General features: G+C 34.4%; 1 protein-coding gene across 5 annotated transcripts in view; it reads right to left on the bottom strand.

The window, feature by feature from the left end:
* The window catches only part of IFT74 (intraflagellar transport 74), a 127,092-nt gene that overhangs the window by 105,868 nt on the left and 1,622 nt on the right, over window positions 1-19,602 (bottom strand). For 3 of the 5 annotated variants that reach the window (XM_049895988.1, XM_049895989.1, XM_049895990.1), the window contains exons 1-7: window positions 13,499-14,540; window positions 12,850-12,985; window positions 9,356-9,404; window positions 7,610-7,708; window positions 7,397-7,457; window positions 4,606-4,665; window positions 3,329-3,390 (exon numbers count right to left, since the gene is read on the bottom strand). In XM_049895988.1, coding sequence (XP_049751945.1) covers window positions 3,329-3,390; window positions 4,606-4,665; window positions 7,397-7,457; window positions 7,610-7,708; window positions 9,356-9,404; window positions 12,850-12,985; window positions 13,499-13,687 — 656 coding nt within the window. In that variant the 5' untranslated portion in view covers window positions 13,688-14,540. Of the gene's footprint in view, window positions 1-3,328; window positions 3,391-4,605; window positions 4,666-7,396; window positions 7,458-7,609; window positions 7,709-9,355; window positions 9,405-12,849; window positions 12,986-13,498; window positions 14,542-17,992; window positions 18,132-19,602 lie in introns of those variants that run through there. The other 2 variants (XM_049895993.1, XM_049895992.1) reach the window with 2 other exon arrangements.

Here is a 19,602-nt window from a genome sequence, read left to right as displayed (position 1 = left end):
CTTATTACCATGATGCACGATTGCCACAATTGAATAGCACAGTGGCTTCCAAAGTGGGCATCAAAATTATCTATCAACACTGTTTTAAAAAATACATATTTTTTTCCTCTCTCTGAGAAATTTTTATAGGAATGGGCCTGGGCTGGCAGAGAGGAATCTTCAGTTGGTCCCGGAACAACTATTGGGGATCTGACAGAGCAATATTTCTCAAATTATTATCTAGAACACAATGTTCCTGAGATATCCAAAAGCATGACAGGAAAAAAGAGGTCTATGGTCAAATTAGTATGGGAAACACTAGATTTAAGCAAAATGAAAAAGATTCTTTACTATAGGACTTTCCTGAGACTTTACTAAAGTGCTCTCTGATTCTTCAAGAGCAAAGTATTAAGTATTTTCCAAATTTACTTGACAACAAAAACCTTTCTTCAAGGTACACCCTGTAAGAGCTTATAGCACAATAATGGCCCAAAAAACATAGTTTGGAAAACACTGGCCTTGAGACTATCGCTATTACAGGAAGAGTGGACAGTAAATTATTTGTCAATTTCTTATAATCAATTGGCTGCAATCATAATTTTACTAACTTAATGCGAACAGTGGCATTAAAAACTGTAGCAAAATCTAGAGTATTTTACTGTCCATACATGGGGAAATTAATAGCATTTATCCATATCCTTTAGAGATAGAGGTATCTCTAAAACCATGAAATAATTTATGGGTGATATAATATGATGGCTAGAATTTTATTCATTATAATACTGGGAGACGAACAGTGGCTAGAGGTGTGGATGAAGCTAATGGTACTTGGAGATGGAAGATGGGTACAAAGACATATATACTATTTTATTTTTATGTATGTTCAAATTTCTCCATGATAATATTTTTAAATGTGTATTTATTTGATGACATCTTAGAAGAGACTAAAAATATGTAGATTTATATCCTAATGTGTAAAAGTTATTTTTAGAGTTATATAAATAGTAAATTCTGTTCAAAGTCCATTGAGGGAAAATAAAAACTGTTTAGGATGATGTGTCCTAACAATGGGCTAACTTATTTATAATGCAAATCTGCTTGTGTTTATAGAAACATGTTTTCAATAAAGGATGTAAATGTTTTATGTCTAATACTCCTAATAAAAAAAAAAATAGATAATACCAATTATAATTTATTGTTCTAAATCTTGTCTTATAAGAATGAGATAACTGCAGGAACACACAGACATCTTTTTCTAAATGGTCTATCATTCTGCCAAAATATCATTTTCTAATTATAAATATTAATATTGAGAAATGTAATAAAACAAAATACAATTATAAATGGGCAAAGGTTACATCTAACTTCGTATTCAAAGCCTCTGGTAATTCTATACTTAGAATGGGTATTCAATAAATACCTGACTAAACAAAGAAAAACAGTTTTAAAATTATAATTATATATGCTTTTAAAGGACAACTGATTTTAATTAATGCCAAACTAAAAACTGTATACATCAGGATTGGAAGAATTCAAGCAGACACGTGAAACTGCATTAAAGCCAGGTATCTAAGTATTACTATAGTAATATATCAGGGCTATACACTATAACAACCAACTTACTATAAATAAAGGTTCCATATTAAACACTAAACAGTGGTAGTGAAAGAGTAAGAGCGGAAGTTTTTTACACCCGCCTTTTTAAGGTATGGCATTTCCTGCTCCCTTCAAATGTTTAACGTCAAGGCGAATCTTTGTGCTATTAAAGATTCTGGCCATCTGGCTAACACATGAAATAAATCTTTGCACCTGGTGCATGTAAAAGTAAGCTTCATAAAAATAACTTTTGTTTTTTGTTTAAATTTCTCCTTGAAAGGATCAGGAGAACCTATTTTACTCAGAGAGTCTCTGTTACAAACTACAGATACGTGTTGAAACTGTTCATTGACACTTTCAGAGCAAATTACCACTTCTAAGAAATCTTTTCTTTAATCAAATGAACCAATAAACATAAAAATCTATGACAATCTTAAAATTTATAAACTGAGAATTACCTTTTTGGACGAAATATCTGTAAAACATGTACATACAATATGTATAAATCTAACCTGAGAATTACATAACTTTGTAGACAAATGATGACATAAAAGACTTAAATGTTCTAAACTCCGTATGGTCTTCAAGGAGTTATAACTTACGTATTTCTTATTCCTTAAGTACCTGGCAGAGTAGCTTATATACAGTAAATGGCTTAAGGCCAGGATAACAAGAAAATGGTTTAAACCCAGGGTAACATGAAAAAATAAAGAGAAAGTTTTCAAGCAAGAGTTTGATCATCAAGAATGGGGTTTTCTCGGTAAAAGGAAAGAGACTTCCAGTATTCTCAGTTTTTAAGACAACACTGCTTACTTAATAGCATCAAATGATAGATGGAGAAAAGGACTTCAATTTTAATCAACAGAAGAATTACAATATTTATCTTTCAAATGTATCACTATATTTTAACACCCTATTCTTCATCAAATATTTACTATATATACAGAGGAAACATGACAGTATATTTGGTGTTATATAATTTAGGTAATTTTGGCTAATTACTGCCCTTGCTCACAAAATGATTGAAATTATTGAGAAGTATCTGGGACAAAAAGTATACTCTGTGTGTGTGTGTGTGTGTGTGTGTGTGTGTATACAGCAGCTTCTGTTTGTTTGCATTGCCTTAGACAACATTTTACTAAGGTCAAAGGGTTGATGAAGAATAATTATGTTAACCACATCAAATCTACTTTGCAGGCATTATTCTTACTGCTACATTTACTTTACGTTTATTATCTAACTATGAGTCCAAGTTAGTTGGTATTCGGTCTTTAGTCGGATTATATTTAAAGATGCACAGATAATTTACATCTACGACATAGATTACTAATAAAACTACTAAATGTCAATGCTAATGAGATGATGTAAATAGACCGCCAACTGATAATGTGATTTTCTTTACCTTGGGGCTGAAATCTCACAATTCAATTTAGTTAAAATGCCCAGGTTAAAATATCAGGTGGTAGAGAAGAACATGTTCTTAGCCATCTTAGATTTTAAGTTCCAAAACCAAAAATTCTATTCATGTAATCTTTGTAGCATTACTTTTTGTACAGGACTTAGGTACTTAATGGCAAAGAAAATACATATGTAAACAATGAAATATGTATTGCAATTAACCAAATTATTTAAATAAAAAAAGGCAACAGGGAAAAATAATTAAGAAAAACTGCAAGGGAATAAATGACTTGGAAGTTAAACTACGTAAAGCTCACGTAAGAATCTGTTTAATTTTTTAATATATTGTACTTACGCTTGTCTTTCAGTAAATATGATATCCATGCTTTGCGTTTCACGATCATTTTGAGCTTTAAGCTGAATAAACAGTAACCACAGAAGTTAGTGATAAAAAAATAAAATCATTAAACCAAATGATTTCTTTAAAGGATTTATTCTGGTTCTGTACTAAATGAGAGATTATTATAATAATCCTAATGACATATGCGAAGTTTTTTAAAAAATACATTGTTTCATTTAACAAACCACAACACCTGATTGAAAAAAACACAGTATTTTTCTTAGGCACTGTAATTTCACACCAAAAATATTCATTGTTCTTTAGTGACGTGTCAAATAATCCACTCTAAACTCAATTTATACAAGCAGCATCTCAAGAATTTATAGGGTGTTCAATAAATATTTGATTATCAATTATGTTGAATTTAGACCCAACACAAGTTGTATTCCTAAACCATTCAGGATTTTACCTGCATACTTCTGGTTGACTCTACCTGTACATATCCAGGCTAGAATTTGGATCTATCCCAAGTTACTGACAAAACATATGAAAGAGTTTTTACTTTTTACATCTGGCACTTAAAATACCATTTTTAATTTGTGAATTCTCCTATGCTCTAAAGCTAAAAATAACTTCACTAAATTATACTTTTTGAACCTAAAACTTAGAAGTCATTTTATAAATTGTTTTCATAAAATTGTCTTTGATCATCTAAATAAATGATAAGCTATTAAGTTATAAGCTTTATGGTATTCATTTTCTTTCAAAGGTTTATAATCAAAATAAGCTAGCTATTAACATATTTCATTCTTTTCTACCAAATAATCCAAGAAGGTTGAACACAAATTCTCATTTACCAATCAAAAATTAGTATTATATCTACCATCATATTACGTCTGTTAATTTTCTCACTTTCTTATGAAAACTATGTAATGGTACCATTTGAGAAGCCAGCTCTATTTGTGCAAATATTAAATCAGAAATACTGTAAACTAATGTATATACAAGGATATGTAAATGGCACTTCCTGACTAATGCTGCATGTGAGACCAGTTCAAACACAGCTTTGTAGACAGGTACTAACGCATCCACTTGGGAGAGCCAACTAACGGGAAGAAATTTAAAAAGAGCAACTAAGGAAACTGAACTATATAATAGTGGTATTTAGGATCAGAGTAATATCCATATCTAAGGTCCATAATGTTTTTTCAAACTAGTTCTAGATATAAATGATTTGTTTTGGAGGATATAACTTATATGGGCCTATTGATTATATTTATAAGCTTTCTTACCATGTTGTAATCATTCATTACTTCTTCCATCTCAGTGTTGGTATTAAGTTTATCTACCAACTAAAAAAAAAAATACATTTAAAACAAATGTTGTTAGTCTTTATAAATTTTCTCTATAATTCATATAATTCTGTTTTTAATCTTACAAATAATGAATAGTCATTTAAGTGAAGTGTTAATACTTCTAAGAATTTTATCTTCTAAGATGAAAACAAATATTGAGCTACCCAAGTGTGCATTTGGCCAATAGTAAACTACATTTTTAGGGTGGAAAACTGAACAGTAATTAACTACTCTTCCGACAGATCACACCTAGAAGAAATCTTCTGCTCTGAAAAGATGTCTAAGCTTGTAAAGAAGGGCTTGTTGTTGTTGTATACTATTGAGTATTCTAACTCATAGTGACCCAATATGACAGAGTAGAACTGCCCCATAGGGTTTCCTAGGCTGTAATCTTTACAGGAGCAGATCACCAGGTCTTTTTTCCCCTGGAGCCACTGGTGGGTTCAAACTGCTGACCTTTCAGTTAGTAGCTGAGCACTTAACCATCAAGCCATCAGAGCTCCTAAAAGAAGGGCTTAAAGGGGGCAAAAGTTTTGGGAATATCTCTTTCTCTTCTTTTCAGAGGAGGCAGCTGTCATCAGATTTATAAATTTACACCTGTAAATGTAAAAGATTTTCTGGGTAGTCTAAAAAAAAGTCATCAGAGCTAGGATCAGACAGGACACCAACAAGCCTATTTCAAAAAGTTCAGCAATGATAACAATAGTTAACGTTTTAGGGTATTTACTTTGTGCCAAAGACTGTTCTCCCATGCTATGTGTATTACCTCATTTAATTTTCACAATTACTCTATGGGGTAGATATTACTGTCCACATTTTACAGATAAGGAAATTTAGCTTGTGGTAGACTCAGAATCTGAACAGGTGGTGTAGTAAAGGCAAATTATTTTAGTGTGCCTAAGTCTAAAAGATTAAGCTTTACTAATGTAATATATATTAGTATGTATTATACTTTCAATTATGACATAAATAACAAGTGCTTAATAAAACCTAATATTTATTGAGTGCTTACTATATGTTAGATACCTGGCTAAATGCTTTCTCTATATTGGGTGTTAACTCATTAAGTTTATAACTAGTGTATTTTACATGTTATTAATATTTTAGACTAAGTAATTTACCAATGCATTCGGTATAACCAAAAAATTATTTTGTCTAATGTCATTTCATATTTTATAAAAACTATTTTTCTTATATTTAGAACTGAACATTATTTACTAAAGAAAATCCCACAAATTTTAGGCCCTACAAAATGTCTGTTATGAATTATGCGGTCAAACAAACTTGAGAATTTTGCTTATAAATAATGTAACAATATCAAATAGGCATATCATAATTTACCTAACCATTACGGTAGAATGTTTATTTCTTCTAACGCTCACTGTTTCTTAATTAGAAGTGGTAAGATAAAAGTCTGTCTTTTTCAATAAATCCAGACCCCACTGCTGCCTAAAGCACCTAAGAAGTTGAATGTAAGAAAATTCTGACACTAGAAATATTCATCGAGCCAAGGTCAACCTAAGGGCTGGGGCAGTCATCAATGCTGCCAGGAGGATTACTGTTCCTGAAAGTCCACATTACGATTTTTACTCTATTTTGATAGAAGGCAGACATATTATTTTGAATGCAACATACAAATGGAGGTAATCTGCAGGCAAAATAATTACATTTTAAAAATTTTCTGGTGACATCATTCCATAGAAAGGTAAAATGCATTTTTAAAGAAATGCCATTGTTAATATTCAGTAAATTTTAGCTGTTTTTTTTTACATTATTGGAAACTCTGGTGGCATAGTGGTTAAGTGTTACAGCTGCTAACCAAAGGGTTGGCAGTTCGAATCCGCCAGGCCCTCCTTGGAAACTCTACGGGGCAGCTCTACTCTGTCCTACAGGGTCGCTATGAGTCGGAATCGACTCGATGGCACTGGGTTTGGTTTTGGGTTTTTTACATTATTATTTTAACATCGTTAGGAGAAAAAAGAGTGTTTATGTATGTGTGTATCTGTAAGTAAATATATATATTTTTTAAAAGTATACATATCAATCAGTTAAGCAAAGTTATTTCTGGGAAGGGAAATGAGGGAGAAAGGAAAGGGTACTTTATTCTCAGTACTTTTTATGGTTTGAATCTTTCACAATAAGCATATATTCATAAGTTACTTGGTATTTAAAATAAGACCAATGATCGTCCTGACAGGGAACATAACAGAGAGTCCCAGACAGAGCAGGAGAAAAATGTAGAACAGAACTCAAATTCATGTATAATGACCAGATTTAATGGTCTGACAGAGACTGGAGGAACTCCCGAAACTATGGCCCCTGGATGCACTGTTAACCCAGAACTGAAACCCAAAGCCCACTCTTCAAAGATTAGACAGGACTATAAAACATAAAATACTACATGTGAGGAAAGTGCTTCTTAGTTCAATCAGATGTACGAGACCAAGGGGGCAGCACCTGTCTAAGAGCATGATGAGAAGGCAGGAAGGGACAGGAACTGATCCAAAGGACACAGAGAATCGGAGAAGGGGGGAAGGAGGGAGTGTGCTGTCACATTGTGGGGAGTGCAACTAATTTCATAAAACAATATGTGCATAAATTTTTGTATGAGAAATTAACTTGAGCTGTAAACTTTCACCTAAGGCACAATAAAATGAGAAATATTTTTAAAAGTGGTAAAAAGCAACGAAAATATTCAAAGGAAATTCTCTCAGAAGAGAGCAAATACCATGTTGTAGTCTGCTAGTTGTCCTTGAAACTCCTTGATTTCAATAGCTAATGTCTCGGCCCTGCAAGCATAAAATAAATACATCCATAAATATATAAATAAGTAGACACTTATGAACATTATAGATAAGTTAAACTTCTGTAACATACTGTATCAAATGATAGGTGTAATAAAAGACTTTTCATTTTTCATATTTTAACTAAAATTTCTCACCTCTTTTCATATGACAAATATACTGAATTCTCTTGATTGTACATTTCTATTTCTTTCTGAAGTTTATTAATTTCAGTTGTAAGTTCACTTATTTTACTTCTAAATGAAAAGAAATAAGAAAGTAAACAATACTTTTAATCAAATAGTCCTTCTAGTTGAACAAACCTTAAACTCCTCACACATAACAATAATCTAAATGGTTTTATGAAATTTCACTAAAAAAATGTTTAAGTAGCTTATTTGATCAAGAAGAAGGTATATCCCATCCTACCCTACTCAACTGCTGATACTGACATAGGCTGCCTAATGATTTAGAAAGACGAAATAAGTCCAGAATGGAAGCCTGGTCAAGCTGGTACAATCCATAGTGAGAAGTAGATGCCTAATTGTCACCCTTACGGATTCTGCTACTCTCTAGGGCAGCATTTCTGAATAGCAACTGTACTGATATTTCAGGCCACTGAATAATTATTTGTGATGGGGGGAGCTTTTCTATGCATTGTACGATACTTAGCAGCATCCTTGGTCTGTATACAGTAGTATCTCTCCCCAACACTAACATGACAACCAAAAAAATCTCCAGAAATTGCCAAATGTGCCCTGGTGGGCAAAGTCATCTCTAGTTGAGAACCACTGCTTTCGGGCCAAACAATTACACAAATACCTAAAACTATTCTTCGAAACAAGCACAAACCCTGAAGAAAGGCAATAACATGATCAGGAATAACTTGATTTCCTTTCCTTCCTTTGATCAAAAAATGGCTGGATATCAGAGACGCTACACAACTTGTAGCCTCACTAACTTTCTTAGCTTTGAGGACAGACGTGGGGGACCTATACTTCTTTTTATTGCCCTTCTAGGGGTTAGAGAATCAAATGGATCCAGATAATCAAGAGACAAAAGAATCAAGAAGTAGTAAGAAAGAAAGCCATAATAGAAAAAATAAAGGACAGATTAAATGGAATGGAAATAAGAGAGAAAGAAGATATAGGTGACCAGCCAATAAGAAAATAAAATAAATTAACAAAAGGAAGATAGGACAGTAAGACATCTGAGCTAAGAAAAAGGTAGGTAGATAATAAGAAAAAAAGTTCTTAGTTTACAACAGCATAACTAGAGACATATAACAAAGCTTATAAATTAAGGTTATGCCCTATTTACAGTAATTGACCAAATATATACTTATGTAAAACTTCTGCACTGATTAACTTATCATAAATAAGAATATACATTTTTCCTTTCCTTTTAGATGTAACTGGTGACACTCCAAAGGTATGAATACATTTCAGATTAGTGAAAAAAACATAAAAGATTATTCCTATCATTACTGTATTTTTATGAAAATAACACATCCCTTCTATGTTCGCTTGCCAAGCACACCCTCCCCTCACAAGGTATTTTCTTAAGTGCACTATGCTAATTTTTTTTGGCATAGTGGTGCTTATGAAAATACCTCATGGGGGAGGGTGTGGGTGGCAAACAAACATGGAAGGCATGCATTATTTGTATAAAAATACAGTAGATGAAAAATGTAAACCTGAAATACATAGTTCATATATATACACAAATACAAGAAATTAAGAATCTCAGTCTAATTGTATTATTACTTCTATTTTGCAGTGTAGTCAAATTATATCACAAAGCAAAATAATTCTTAGAAATCAACAAATACCTCATTATCTTAACAAGTACCATAGCTAAATATTCATAATCATACATAAAAAAGAGGTATTTATTTAACATACCTAAGAAGCCCAAGATAATAAGATTTGTCTAAAATTTGTCTCTGAGGACCTAAAAAAAAATTTTTTAAGTGTTAGTATTGGTTGTTTGAAAATACCACCAAAATAGCATATCCAAAGCACAATCAGAATTACACTCTATAATTCTTACATAACTTGTTGCCAACGAGTTGATTCCTACTCATAGCGACCCTACAGGACAGAGTAGAACTGCCCCATAGAGTTTCCAAGGAGTGCCTGATGGATTTGAACTGCTGATCTTTCAGTTAGCAGCCATAGCTCTTAACCACTACACCACCAGGGTTTTCCAATTCTCATATAGTCCTCATGAATTCTCTTAACAAATCAACCAAAAAGATGGAAAAGAAAATTAATGTCTTGCAAAATAATGGAAATTTAAATTAAGATCAAAAAGATGGGACTAGAGGTGGGCTGTTAAAACAGGAGACTTTGCAAGACAAGCTGACTGAATGGATACTGGGTATAAGGGAATCTAAATAAGGCCTCCACTACTCGTCTGTCAACTGTCATATCATGGTGGCCTTCATGTTGCTGTGATGCTTGAAGTTATGCCAATGGTATCTCAAATACCAGCAGGGTAATTCATGGTAGACACGGTTCAGCAAAGCATCCAGACTAAAACAGACTAGGAAGAAGGGCCTGGGGATCTACTTTAAAAAAACTGGCCAGTGAAAAATTTATGAACAGCAGCAGAACATTGTCTGATACAGTGCCAGAAAATGAGTCCCTCAGGTTGGAAGGCACTCAAAATACAGCTGGGGAAGAGCTGTCTCCTCAAAGTACAGTCAACCTTAATGATGTGGATGGAGCCAAGCTTTAGGGACTTCATTTACTGATGCGGCATGACTCAAAATGAAAAGAAACGTGCAAACATCCACTAATGACTGGAACATGGAATTTACAAAGTATAAATCTAGGAAAATTGGATGAAATGGAATGCATGAAAATGGATATCCTAAGGATTAGTGAGCTGAAATGGGCTGGTATCAGCCATTTTGAATCTGACAATCATATGGTCTACTATACTGGGAACAAAAAATTAAAGAGCAAAGGCATCACATTCACTGTCAAAAAGAACATTTCAAGATCTATCATGAAGTACAACACTGTCAGTGATAGGATAATATGCCTACAAGGAAGACTAGCTAAAACGACTGTTATTCAAATTTATGTACCAATCACTAATGAGAAAGATGAACCAATTAAAGATTTTTACCAACTTTTCAAGTCTGAAATTGATCAAACATGCAATCAAGATGCACTGATAATTACTGGTGATTGGAACTCCAAAGTTGGAAGCAAAGAAGAAGGATCAGTAGTTGGAAAATATGGCTTTGGTGATAGAAACGACGCTGGAGATCGTATGATAGCATTTTGCAAGACCAGAGACTTAATTCATTGGAAATGCCTTTTTTCAACAACATAAGTGGTGACTACACGTGTGGACTTCACCAGATGTAATACAGTCGTCCCTCGATATCTTCAGGGGATTTGTACCAGGATCCCCCACGGACACCAAAATCTGAGGACACTCAAGTCCATTATAGCAAATGGTGTAATATTTGCATATAACCTATACACATCCTTTCATAATACTTTAAATCATCTCTAGATTACTTATGATACCTAATACAATGTAAATGTTATGTAAATAGCTGTTATTCTGCCTTGCTTAGGGAATAATGACAAGAAAAAAAGTGTACATGTTCAGTACAGATGCAACCATCATATGCCTAACTACATAGTACATGTCAGAAACAACACATACAGTGCCCAAACAACGAGTGCTGTAGAGAGACTGAGGATCTGTGAAATGGCAGGAGGCTATAGCAGGGTATGACTATACATCTTTTTTTTTCCCAGAATATATTCAATCCACAGATGTGGAACCTGCAGATATGAAGGGCAGATTGTACAAAGAAATAAAACAGACTACACCTGTGGAAAGAGATGATAGAAAAGCTCTACTAATATCACCACACAGAACAAGGCCAGGGGCTGACTACAGAACAGACCACCAATTGCTCATATGCAAGTTCAAGTTGAAGCTTAAGAAAATTAAAACAAGTCCATGAGAGCCAAATACAACCTTGAATATATTCCACCTGAATTGAGAGACCATCTCAAGAATAGATTTGACACACTTTACACTAATCACCAAACATCAGACAAGCTGTGGAATGATATCAAGGACTCATATATGAACAAAGCAAAAGATCACTAAAAAGATAGGAAAGAAAGAAAAGACCAAAACGGATGTCAGAAGAGACTCTGAAACTTGCTCTTGAACTCAGAGTAGCTGGAGTGAATAGAAGAAATGAGGAAGTAAAAGAGCTGAACAGAAGATTTCAAAGGGCGGCTTGAGAAGACAAAGTAACGTATTATAATGAAATGTGCAAAGACCTGGAGTTAGAAAACCAAAAGGGAAGAACATGCTCAGCATGTCTCAGTTGAAAGAAATGAAGAAAAATTCAAGCCTTGAGTTGCAATATTCAAGGGGTCTATGGGCAAAATATTGAACAACATAGGGACCATCAAAAGAATATGGAAGGAATATAAAGAGTCACTGAATCAAAAAGAATTCACTGACGTACAACCATTCCAGGAGGCAGCATATGATAAAGTACCGATGGTATTGAAGGAAGAAGTCCAAGGTGCACTGGAGGTGTTGGTGAAAACAAGGCTCCAGGAACTGAAAGAACACCAATTGAGATGTTTTAAGAAATGGATGCAGCACTAGAGGTGCTCACTCACCTATGCCAAGATATTTGGAAGACAGCTACCTGGCCAACCAACTGGAAAAGATCCATATTTATGGCCATTCCACAGAAAGATGATCCAACAGAATGTGGGAATTATTGAACAATAACATTAATATCACACACAAGTAAAAGTTTGCACATGTTATCTCCAGTCCCCGGAGAAGGCTATCACGCTTGGTAAAGTAGAGGGCCAGCGAAAAAGAAGATCTTCAATGAGATGGATTGACACAGTGGCTGCAACAATGGGCTTAAACAAAGCAACGATTGTGAGGATGGCACATGATCTGACAATGTTTTGTTCTGTTGTACATGGCATCCCTATAGGTCAGAACCTACGTGATAGCACCTAACAACAAAAACAAATTAGGCCTGTCCCAGCAAAAGAACTTTCTGCAGTGAAGGAAATGTTCTATACCAGTGCTATCTAAAAAACTGCTACATGTTACTATTGAGCACCTGAAATTTGGGTAGTACTACTGAGGAAGAGAATACTTACTTCATGCAGTTTTCATTAATTTAAGTAGCCATATGTTACCAGTAGCTATTATACTGGACAGTGCAGCTGAAGACTGTGAATCCCTCAGAAGTATTTTCACAGTCATTCTCTTATTTAACCTCACAATTTTATGAATCAAGGAATAAGAATTTCACATCCTAATTCTGATTTAATTATACTTCTTATAGAAAATACATTCATCTCCTTAAAATAGATACCTTTCATTCCAGTTTTCATTCCACTCAAACCTTGTTGTGTTACAGGACGATCTGCAACTTTGATTTGAGAAGACAGAACTCCTCCTGTCCCTATAGGTCCACCACGAGAGCCTGGTCTTGCTGTTCCAGGTGGCATCTAAATGACAAACATGATTTCCCTTTTAATAAACATGCATAACACCATACCTCCACCATTATAAAACAACAGAAAATTAAAAACAAAAACAAAATTCTACATAGTTTATTAAATACCTTTATATTTTTGAATTTCTGAAATATTAAATAACATTTAATACAATTACATAATAAATTTCTTTAACATTTCAAATTCTATGAACATTAAATAAGACATTTCCTTACATTTTAAAATACCCACCACCCAGTGCCGTCGAGTCGATTCCTACTATGTATAAAACCTGATACCGCTGAGTTGATTCCAACTCATGGCAACCCTATAGGACAGAGTAGAACTGTCCCATAGGATTTCCAAGGAGCTGCTGGTGGATTCAAACCACCAACCTTTTGGTTAGCAGTGATAGCTCTTAACTACTGCACTACCTAGGCTCCATTTTATGTATGTTGTTGTTAGGTGCCGTCAAGTTGGTTCCAACTCACAGCAACCCTAGGCACAACAGAATGAAACACTTGCCTGGTCCTGCATCATCCTCACAATTGTTGCTATGCTTGAGCCCACTGTTGCAGCCACTGTGTCAATCCATCTCATTGAGGGTCTTCCTTTTTTCTGCTGACCCTCTACTTTACCAAGCATGATGCCCTTCTCCAGGGACTGATCCTTTCTGATAACATGTCCAAAGTATGTGAGACATAGTGTCACCATCCTTGCTTCTCAGGAGCATTCTGGTTGTACTTCTTCCAAGACAAATCATTAGTTATTTTGGCAGTCCACGGTATATTCAATATTCTTTGCCAACACCACAATTCAAAGGCATAAATTCTTCAGTCTTCCTTATTCACTGTCTAACTTTCGTATGCATATGAGGAGATCGAAAACACCATGGCTATGTACAGACATTGTTTAAAATACAGGTAGTCCCCAAGTTATGAAAGAGATTTGTTCCTGTGTCTTTACATTGAATTTGTAGGTAAGTCGAAACAGGTACATATGGTTCTTAGCCTTGGTGGCACAGTGGTTAAGAGTTACAGCTGCTAACCAAAAGGTCGGCAGTTCAAATCCACCTGCCACTCCTTGGGAACCCTATGGGACAGTTCTACTCTGTCCTATAGGGTCGCCAGGAATCCAAATTGACTGTATGGCAATGGGCTTGGTTTTTTATTATTTTTTTTAGTGGAAGAAAGGGAACCTGGTGGCACAGTGGTTAAAAGTACTCAGCTGCTAACCAAAAGGTCAGGTGTTTGAACCCACCAGCCACTCCACGGGACAAAGATGTGGCAGTCTGCTTCCATAAAGATGTACAGCCTTGCAGACCCCATGGGTCCCTAAAAATTGGATTCGACTCGACAGTGAGGGTATATTTTCATAATATTAAAGGGTAAGTATGAGTTGTTCATAAGTAGGACATTCATAAACTGGGGACTACCTGTACCCCAAACTGGAAAGAAGCCAAATGACCACCAAAGTAAATGGTTAAACAAGTTGTAGTGAATTAAAAAAAAAAAAAAAAAATTTACAAAACAGTATTTCTGATTCCATTTTTTTTAAAACAAACTCTGGAAGACCATACGGAAAAAAGAGTACCAGTGGTTATCTCCACATAATATTACAATTGAGTCTTATTTTGTCCGTTATGCATTTTTTGTGTTTTCAGTATTATAATGAGCATATATTATTTTTTAAGTCAGAAAAAATAAGGAACTTTTCATTTTGAAAAAAAAAAAAGTTATAACTCCACCACAAATTGGTGGACTAAAGGACTTACATCACTTACATCACTCTACAGGCATTCCTATTACTACGCTACATGACTCTCTACTTCATGTTTGCAAAATCCAATATAACAATATACACCCTGAGGAAATGACAAAAGACTCCCTTCTTGTCAGTTCATTAAGTATGTACAGGCATGGAAGGTACAAAAGACAGCCTGAAACTGTTGCAGCTATCCCTCCCTCTTCTGTTTATCTTTCTTTCCCTCTTAATCATTCTTTTCTCCACTTTTGGTCAAAGACCAAAGTAATAGATTAAGTACACAGTAGAAATTTTAGATTTGGCACAAACAGTTAAGCACTTAGCTACTAACCAAAAGGTTGGTGGTGAGAACCCACCCAGTGGCACCTCAGAAGAAAGGCCTATTGATCTACTTCCCAAAGATCACAGCCATTGAAACCCTATGTAGCACAGTTCTTCTCTGAAACAAAAGGGGTCACCTGAGTAGGAATCCATTCAGCAACTGGTTTGCTTTTTTGTTTGTTCGTTTTGTTTTTAGAAATTTTAGATAGGGGTTGAACACAGCAGCTTCCATTCATTTTGCTTGTTTTCTAAATCCTGTTAGCTGGTAGCCTCTAATTCTATCAACTAACAGCTCTTAAGTATCTCTGAGAATTTCTTGGGGCTTATTTTCAATATGGAGCCAGCAACAGTAATACACTCTGGAGAACAGTGATACAAGAACACTATCAGCTACAAATTCAAATAAAATCAGTTCAGGGTTATACTTGGGAGAGAATGCTAAATCTTTCCCTTGGTAAGCCTTCTGAATAATTTCCTCTTTGTCTCTATACAAGCATAATTATGACCGCTATTCAAATATCTGTGTGTGTGTGTGTTTTTTTTCATTTATTAGCTGACAGTATAGAGAAGAAAGTATACATTAAAACTGTACACATTAAAAAAAATGAGGTAGACGTATATGTATTCCCATGGGAACCTACTCACAACACATTAATGGAAGAAAAGAACAAGATAAATTGACAATGTACATAGTATTATCTTGATTTTGGAAAAGACCAATACAATACAAACTACACATGTATGTGTGTTCACGTTTGTAAACTTACAGAAAAAGTGTTGACACTTTAGTGTTGACAGTGGTTACATCCGGGTATGGGGAAGGAAACTCTGACACTTCTCAGACACTGTATGTTTTACAATGAGCATTTACTATTTTAAAAATTGCAAACATTAAATATTTAAAGTGTCTGGCAAATAGTAGGAGGGCAATAAATGTGAAGATTCTTTTTATAAATATTTAACTAGAAAAAGTTAATTCTTACTAGATTAAAAGAAAACACCCCAGGTCAGTACTATATATATAAAGACTTTAAAAAAGTCTTTTTATATAATATGATGATGGTAATAACCGTATCTAAACTTCTAGAAAAAGCTAAATACTTTGGCAGGGGGAGGGAAGAAGCTGATTAACAAATTATTCCCTCCACAAAATGCTGCTCGTCTTATGAACTAAATAAAAAAAAAAAAAAATACAGGACCCAAAATTACCTTAATTTGCAGTTGGTCTACTATCCAAGTTAGTGTATTGGTCCTATACACCTCCCAAGTTAGTCGAGACCATCTGTTGCAAGCATTCAAGAAATTACTATCAACATTTTGATGTGTTCATTTCTTTCTGGCTTCTTTCTATGCGTATGTAAATTATGTTAAATTGGCATCACACTTTTTTTTTCACTTAGTATTGTATTATAAAGATATATTATTTCCTCAATATTCTTTGAAAATAGATTTTTATTGGCTACCTAACAGCCTTCTAGGGAGTTCTACTCTTGATATACATGGGGTTGCCACAAGGTTTTCAAAGGCTGATTTTTCAGAAGTAGTTCACCAGGTCTTTCTTCCAAGGTATCTCTGGGTGAACTGGAACACCCAAACTTTCATTTAGCAGGCAAGCATGTTAATCATTTGCACCACCCAGGGATAGACTTATAATAACTTATTTAACACTCCCCTGTTGTTGTTTAGATGTTTCCAAATTTTCACCATTAGAAATGAAAGTGTATCGTATTTTTACGCAAATAATGCATACCTTCAATGTTTGTAGAAGACGCTTGTTGCAGAGGGTGTGACTGGCAAACAAATGTAGAAGGTGTGCATTATTTGCATAAATATGATAATTATCTTTAAAGGATATTCTTCTGCTTAGAATGATCAATTTATGAACTTTATCCACATTTTTCCAACATGATATATTTCTTTCATTTATTCACTGATTTATGACACTATCTTTATCTTATACTAAGTTTTTAACCCTTATTAGAATCTGTTTCTAGGCTGCTGTGGTTTTCGGAACAATGTTTTATTTATTGTTTATATTTTAATATCAGAGTATTTTATTTTTCAAAATTTTCTTATTCTTGCTTTTTTTTTTGTTCTAGTGAATTTTAGAATAGTTTTATAACAATACTCCTCAAAAGAAATCTCACAGAATTTTTATCAGACATAAAGTTTATAGTCTTAATATATAAAGAACTTGTACAAATTAGTAGTTTGCTCTCTCATTTTTAAGATTCTAAACCATATGCATAACATATATGTTACAAATATTTTTAAGAGTTTGTCATTTCTCTTAACTTTTTTAATAGTGTTTTCAATTTTTATAAATTCAAACATAAAAATATTTTTCCTCTTTAGTACCGTTTGTCATTTTCAGAAAGGTCTAGCCCCTCTAAGTTTATACAAAATACTTGGCTATATTTTCTTCTAGTACATTTATGGTTTCATTTTTTAAATATGAATCTATAAAATATCCTGAATTATTCTGATAAAAAGTATGAAGGAGAAATCAATTTTTTTTCTTCTTTACAAATAGTTTACCAGTTATTTGAATGAACTATTGAATACTCCATGCTTTTCCAACTAATCTGAAATGCTGCCTTAATCATATACTCAATTCTTACATATATTTAATTTCATTTCATTTGATTCTGTCCCCAATACACTATTTAATTATTATAGGTTTAAAATAAATTTTAATATCAGAAAAGATAGACATCTTTCCCTCAATAGTAGCTTTCAGACAGTCTCTGACATTTACATTTCCAGATGTTTAAAAAAATACATATATATATCTAATAAAAAAATTTTTTTTTTTTTTAATAGTAGGGTCATGGAATAAAGGTGCAACAAAGAAGAATTGCTTAGTATAAAAAGGATTTCGAACTTCTACCAGGATATATACACAAGCATTACATTGGTCTATCTTAAACTTACTCCAGTTGCCACTCGAATATTTCCTGATGGGGGCCGTATTCCAGAAGGGGGTCTTCCTGTCAACCCAATTCCACCTCGTGAAATAGGGCGAGCTGCCGAAGGTTTGTGATTACTGGCCATTGCTTGTTCACTTTAACCACTGTTTGGAAACAATGAATAATTCAATACTCCTTTGATGTCTTCTACAGCAAGACACTAATGACCCACCATACCTTTCCTTCAATCATTCAATCCACGATGACTTTTCTTGCAAGCCTGCTCTAATTTTGTTCAGATTTGACATCAGTGTTCCATTTTGAACCCTGAGATCATACATTACAACATGCCTTCCTCATCTCACTATTCTCTAACCAAAATGCAAGTCCTTCTAGTTAACGACCCCTCCTGTACTTTCCTTCCATACCCTCCCTCTAACATATCCAGGATCTTCTTTCTCTCTCAATATTTTCTCTGTGTTTCTGTTCCATGGCTAACTCTCTTATATTCTCAATCTTATTATGAAGTACTTCCTTTTACTTTGAACTCTTCTGTCATGGATTGAATTGTGTCCCCCCAAAAGTATGTGTCAACTTGGTTAGGCCATGTGTGGTTGTCCTCCATTTTGTGATCTTCCTGTTATAAATCATAATCTCTGCCTGTGGTTAAAAGGCTTAGGGTGGGATTGTAACACTACCCTTACTCAGGTCACCACCCTGATTCAATGTAAAGGGAGTTTCCCCTGGGGTGTGGCCTGTACCACCTTTTATCACTCAAGAGATAAAAGGAAAGGGAAGCAAGCAGAGAGTTGGGGACCTCATACCACGAAGACAGCAGCACCAAGAGCAGAGTGCATTCTTTGGACACGGGGTCCCTGTGCCTGAGAAGCTCCTCAGCCAGGGGAAGAGTGAGGACAAGGACCTTCCTCTAAAGCTGACAGAGAGAGAAAGCCTTCACCTGGAGCTGACACCCTGAATTTGGACTTGTAATCTCCTAGACTGTAAGAGAATAAATTTCTCTTTCTTAAAGCCATCCACTTGTGGTATTTCTGTTATGGCAGCACTAAATGACTAGGACATCTTGGTAACAGAATCCTTGCTTCCCCTGAAGATAACACTTTTGGTACTGAAGGCTGTTTTTGCTTCCTGTCCCACAATTCCAAAGCAAAGGAGATGGTGCTTAGAAAAATAAAATAAACAGAATGCTCTTCCTTTGAGGACCAGGGACCTGGTTACTATTATCTAGCCACCTCTTGTGCTCTACCTCATCTTTACTTAAGTCTTCTCTACCTAGTTCTCAGTCTCTCTATCCCAGGTTCCACCATCATCCTGGGTAACTTCCATTTGGATACTAGATCCAGCATCTAACATTCCGTCTTCACAGTTCCCTACTTCAATTTCAGTAACCATCTCAACTCTATTTCAGTTATTCATAGCCACAGATAGAAATCAGGAGCTTGTCATCATTTGGAATTGCTCCCATCTCAAAAATCTTCACTAAAATACTCTGTGACCTTAATCTTTCCTTCTACCCATTTTTCATCTTATTCCCATTATACCTCTTTTTAACCACTTTCTTAATTCAGTCTCTCCAATTTATCAGATCCTTTATTCATTATAGTATAAATATTATTT

Source organism: Elephas maximus, chromosome 9 (assembly GCF_024166365.1).
Source record: "Elephas maximus indicus isolate mEleMax1 chromosome 9, mEleMax1 primary haplotype, whole genome shotgun sequence".
Classification (NCBI taxonomy): domain Eukaryota; kingdom Metazoa; phylum Chordata; class Mammalia; order Proboscidea; family Elephantidae; genus Elephas; species Elephas maximus.
This window is presented reverse-complemented; position numbering and strand designations above follow the sequence as displayed.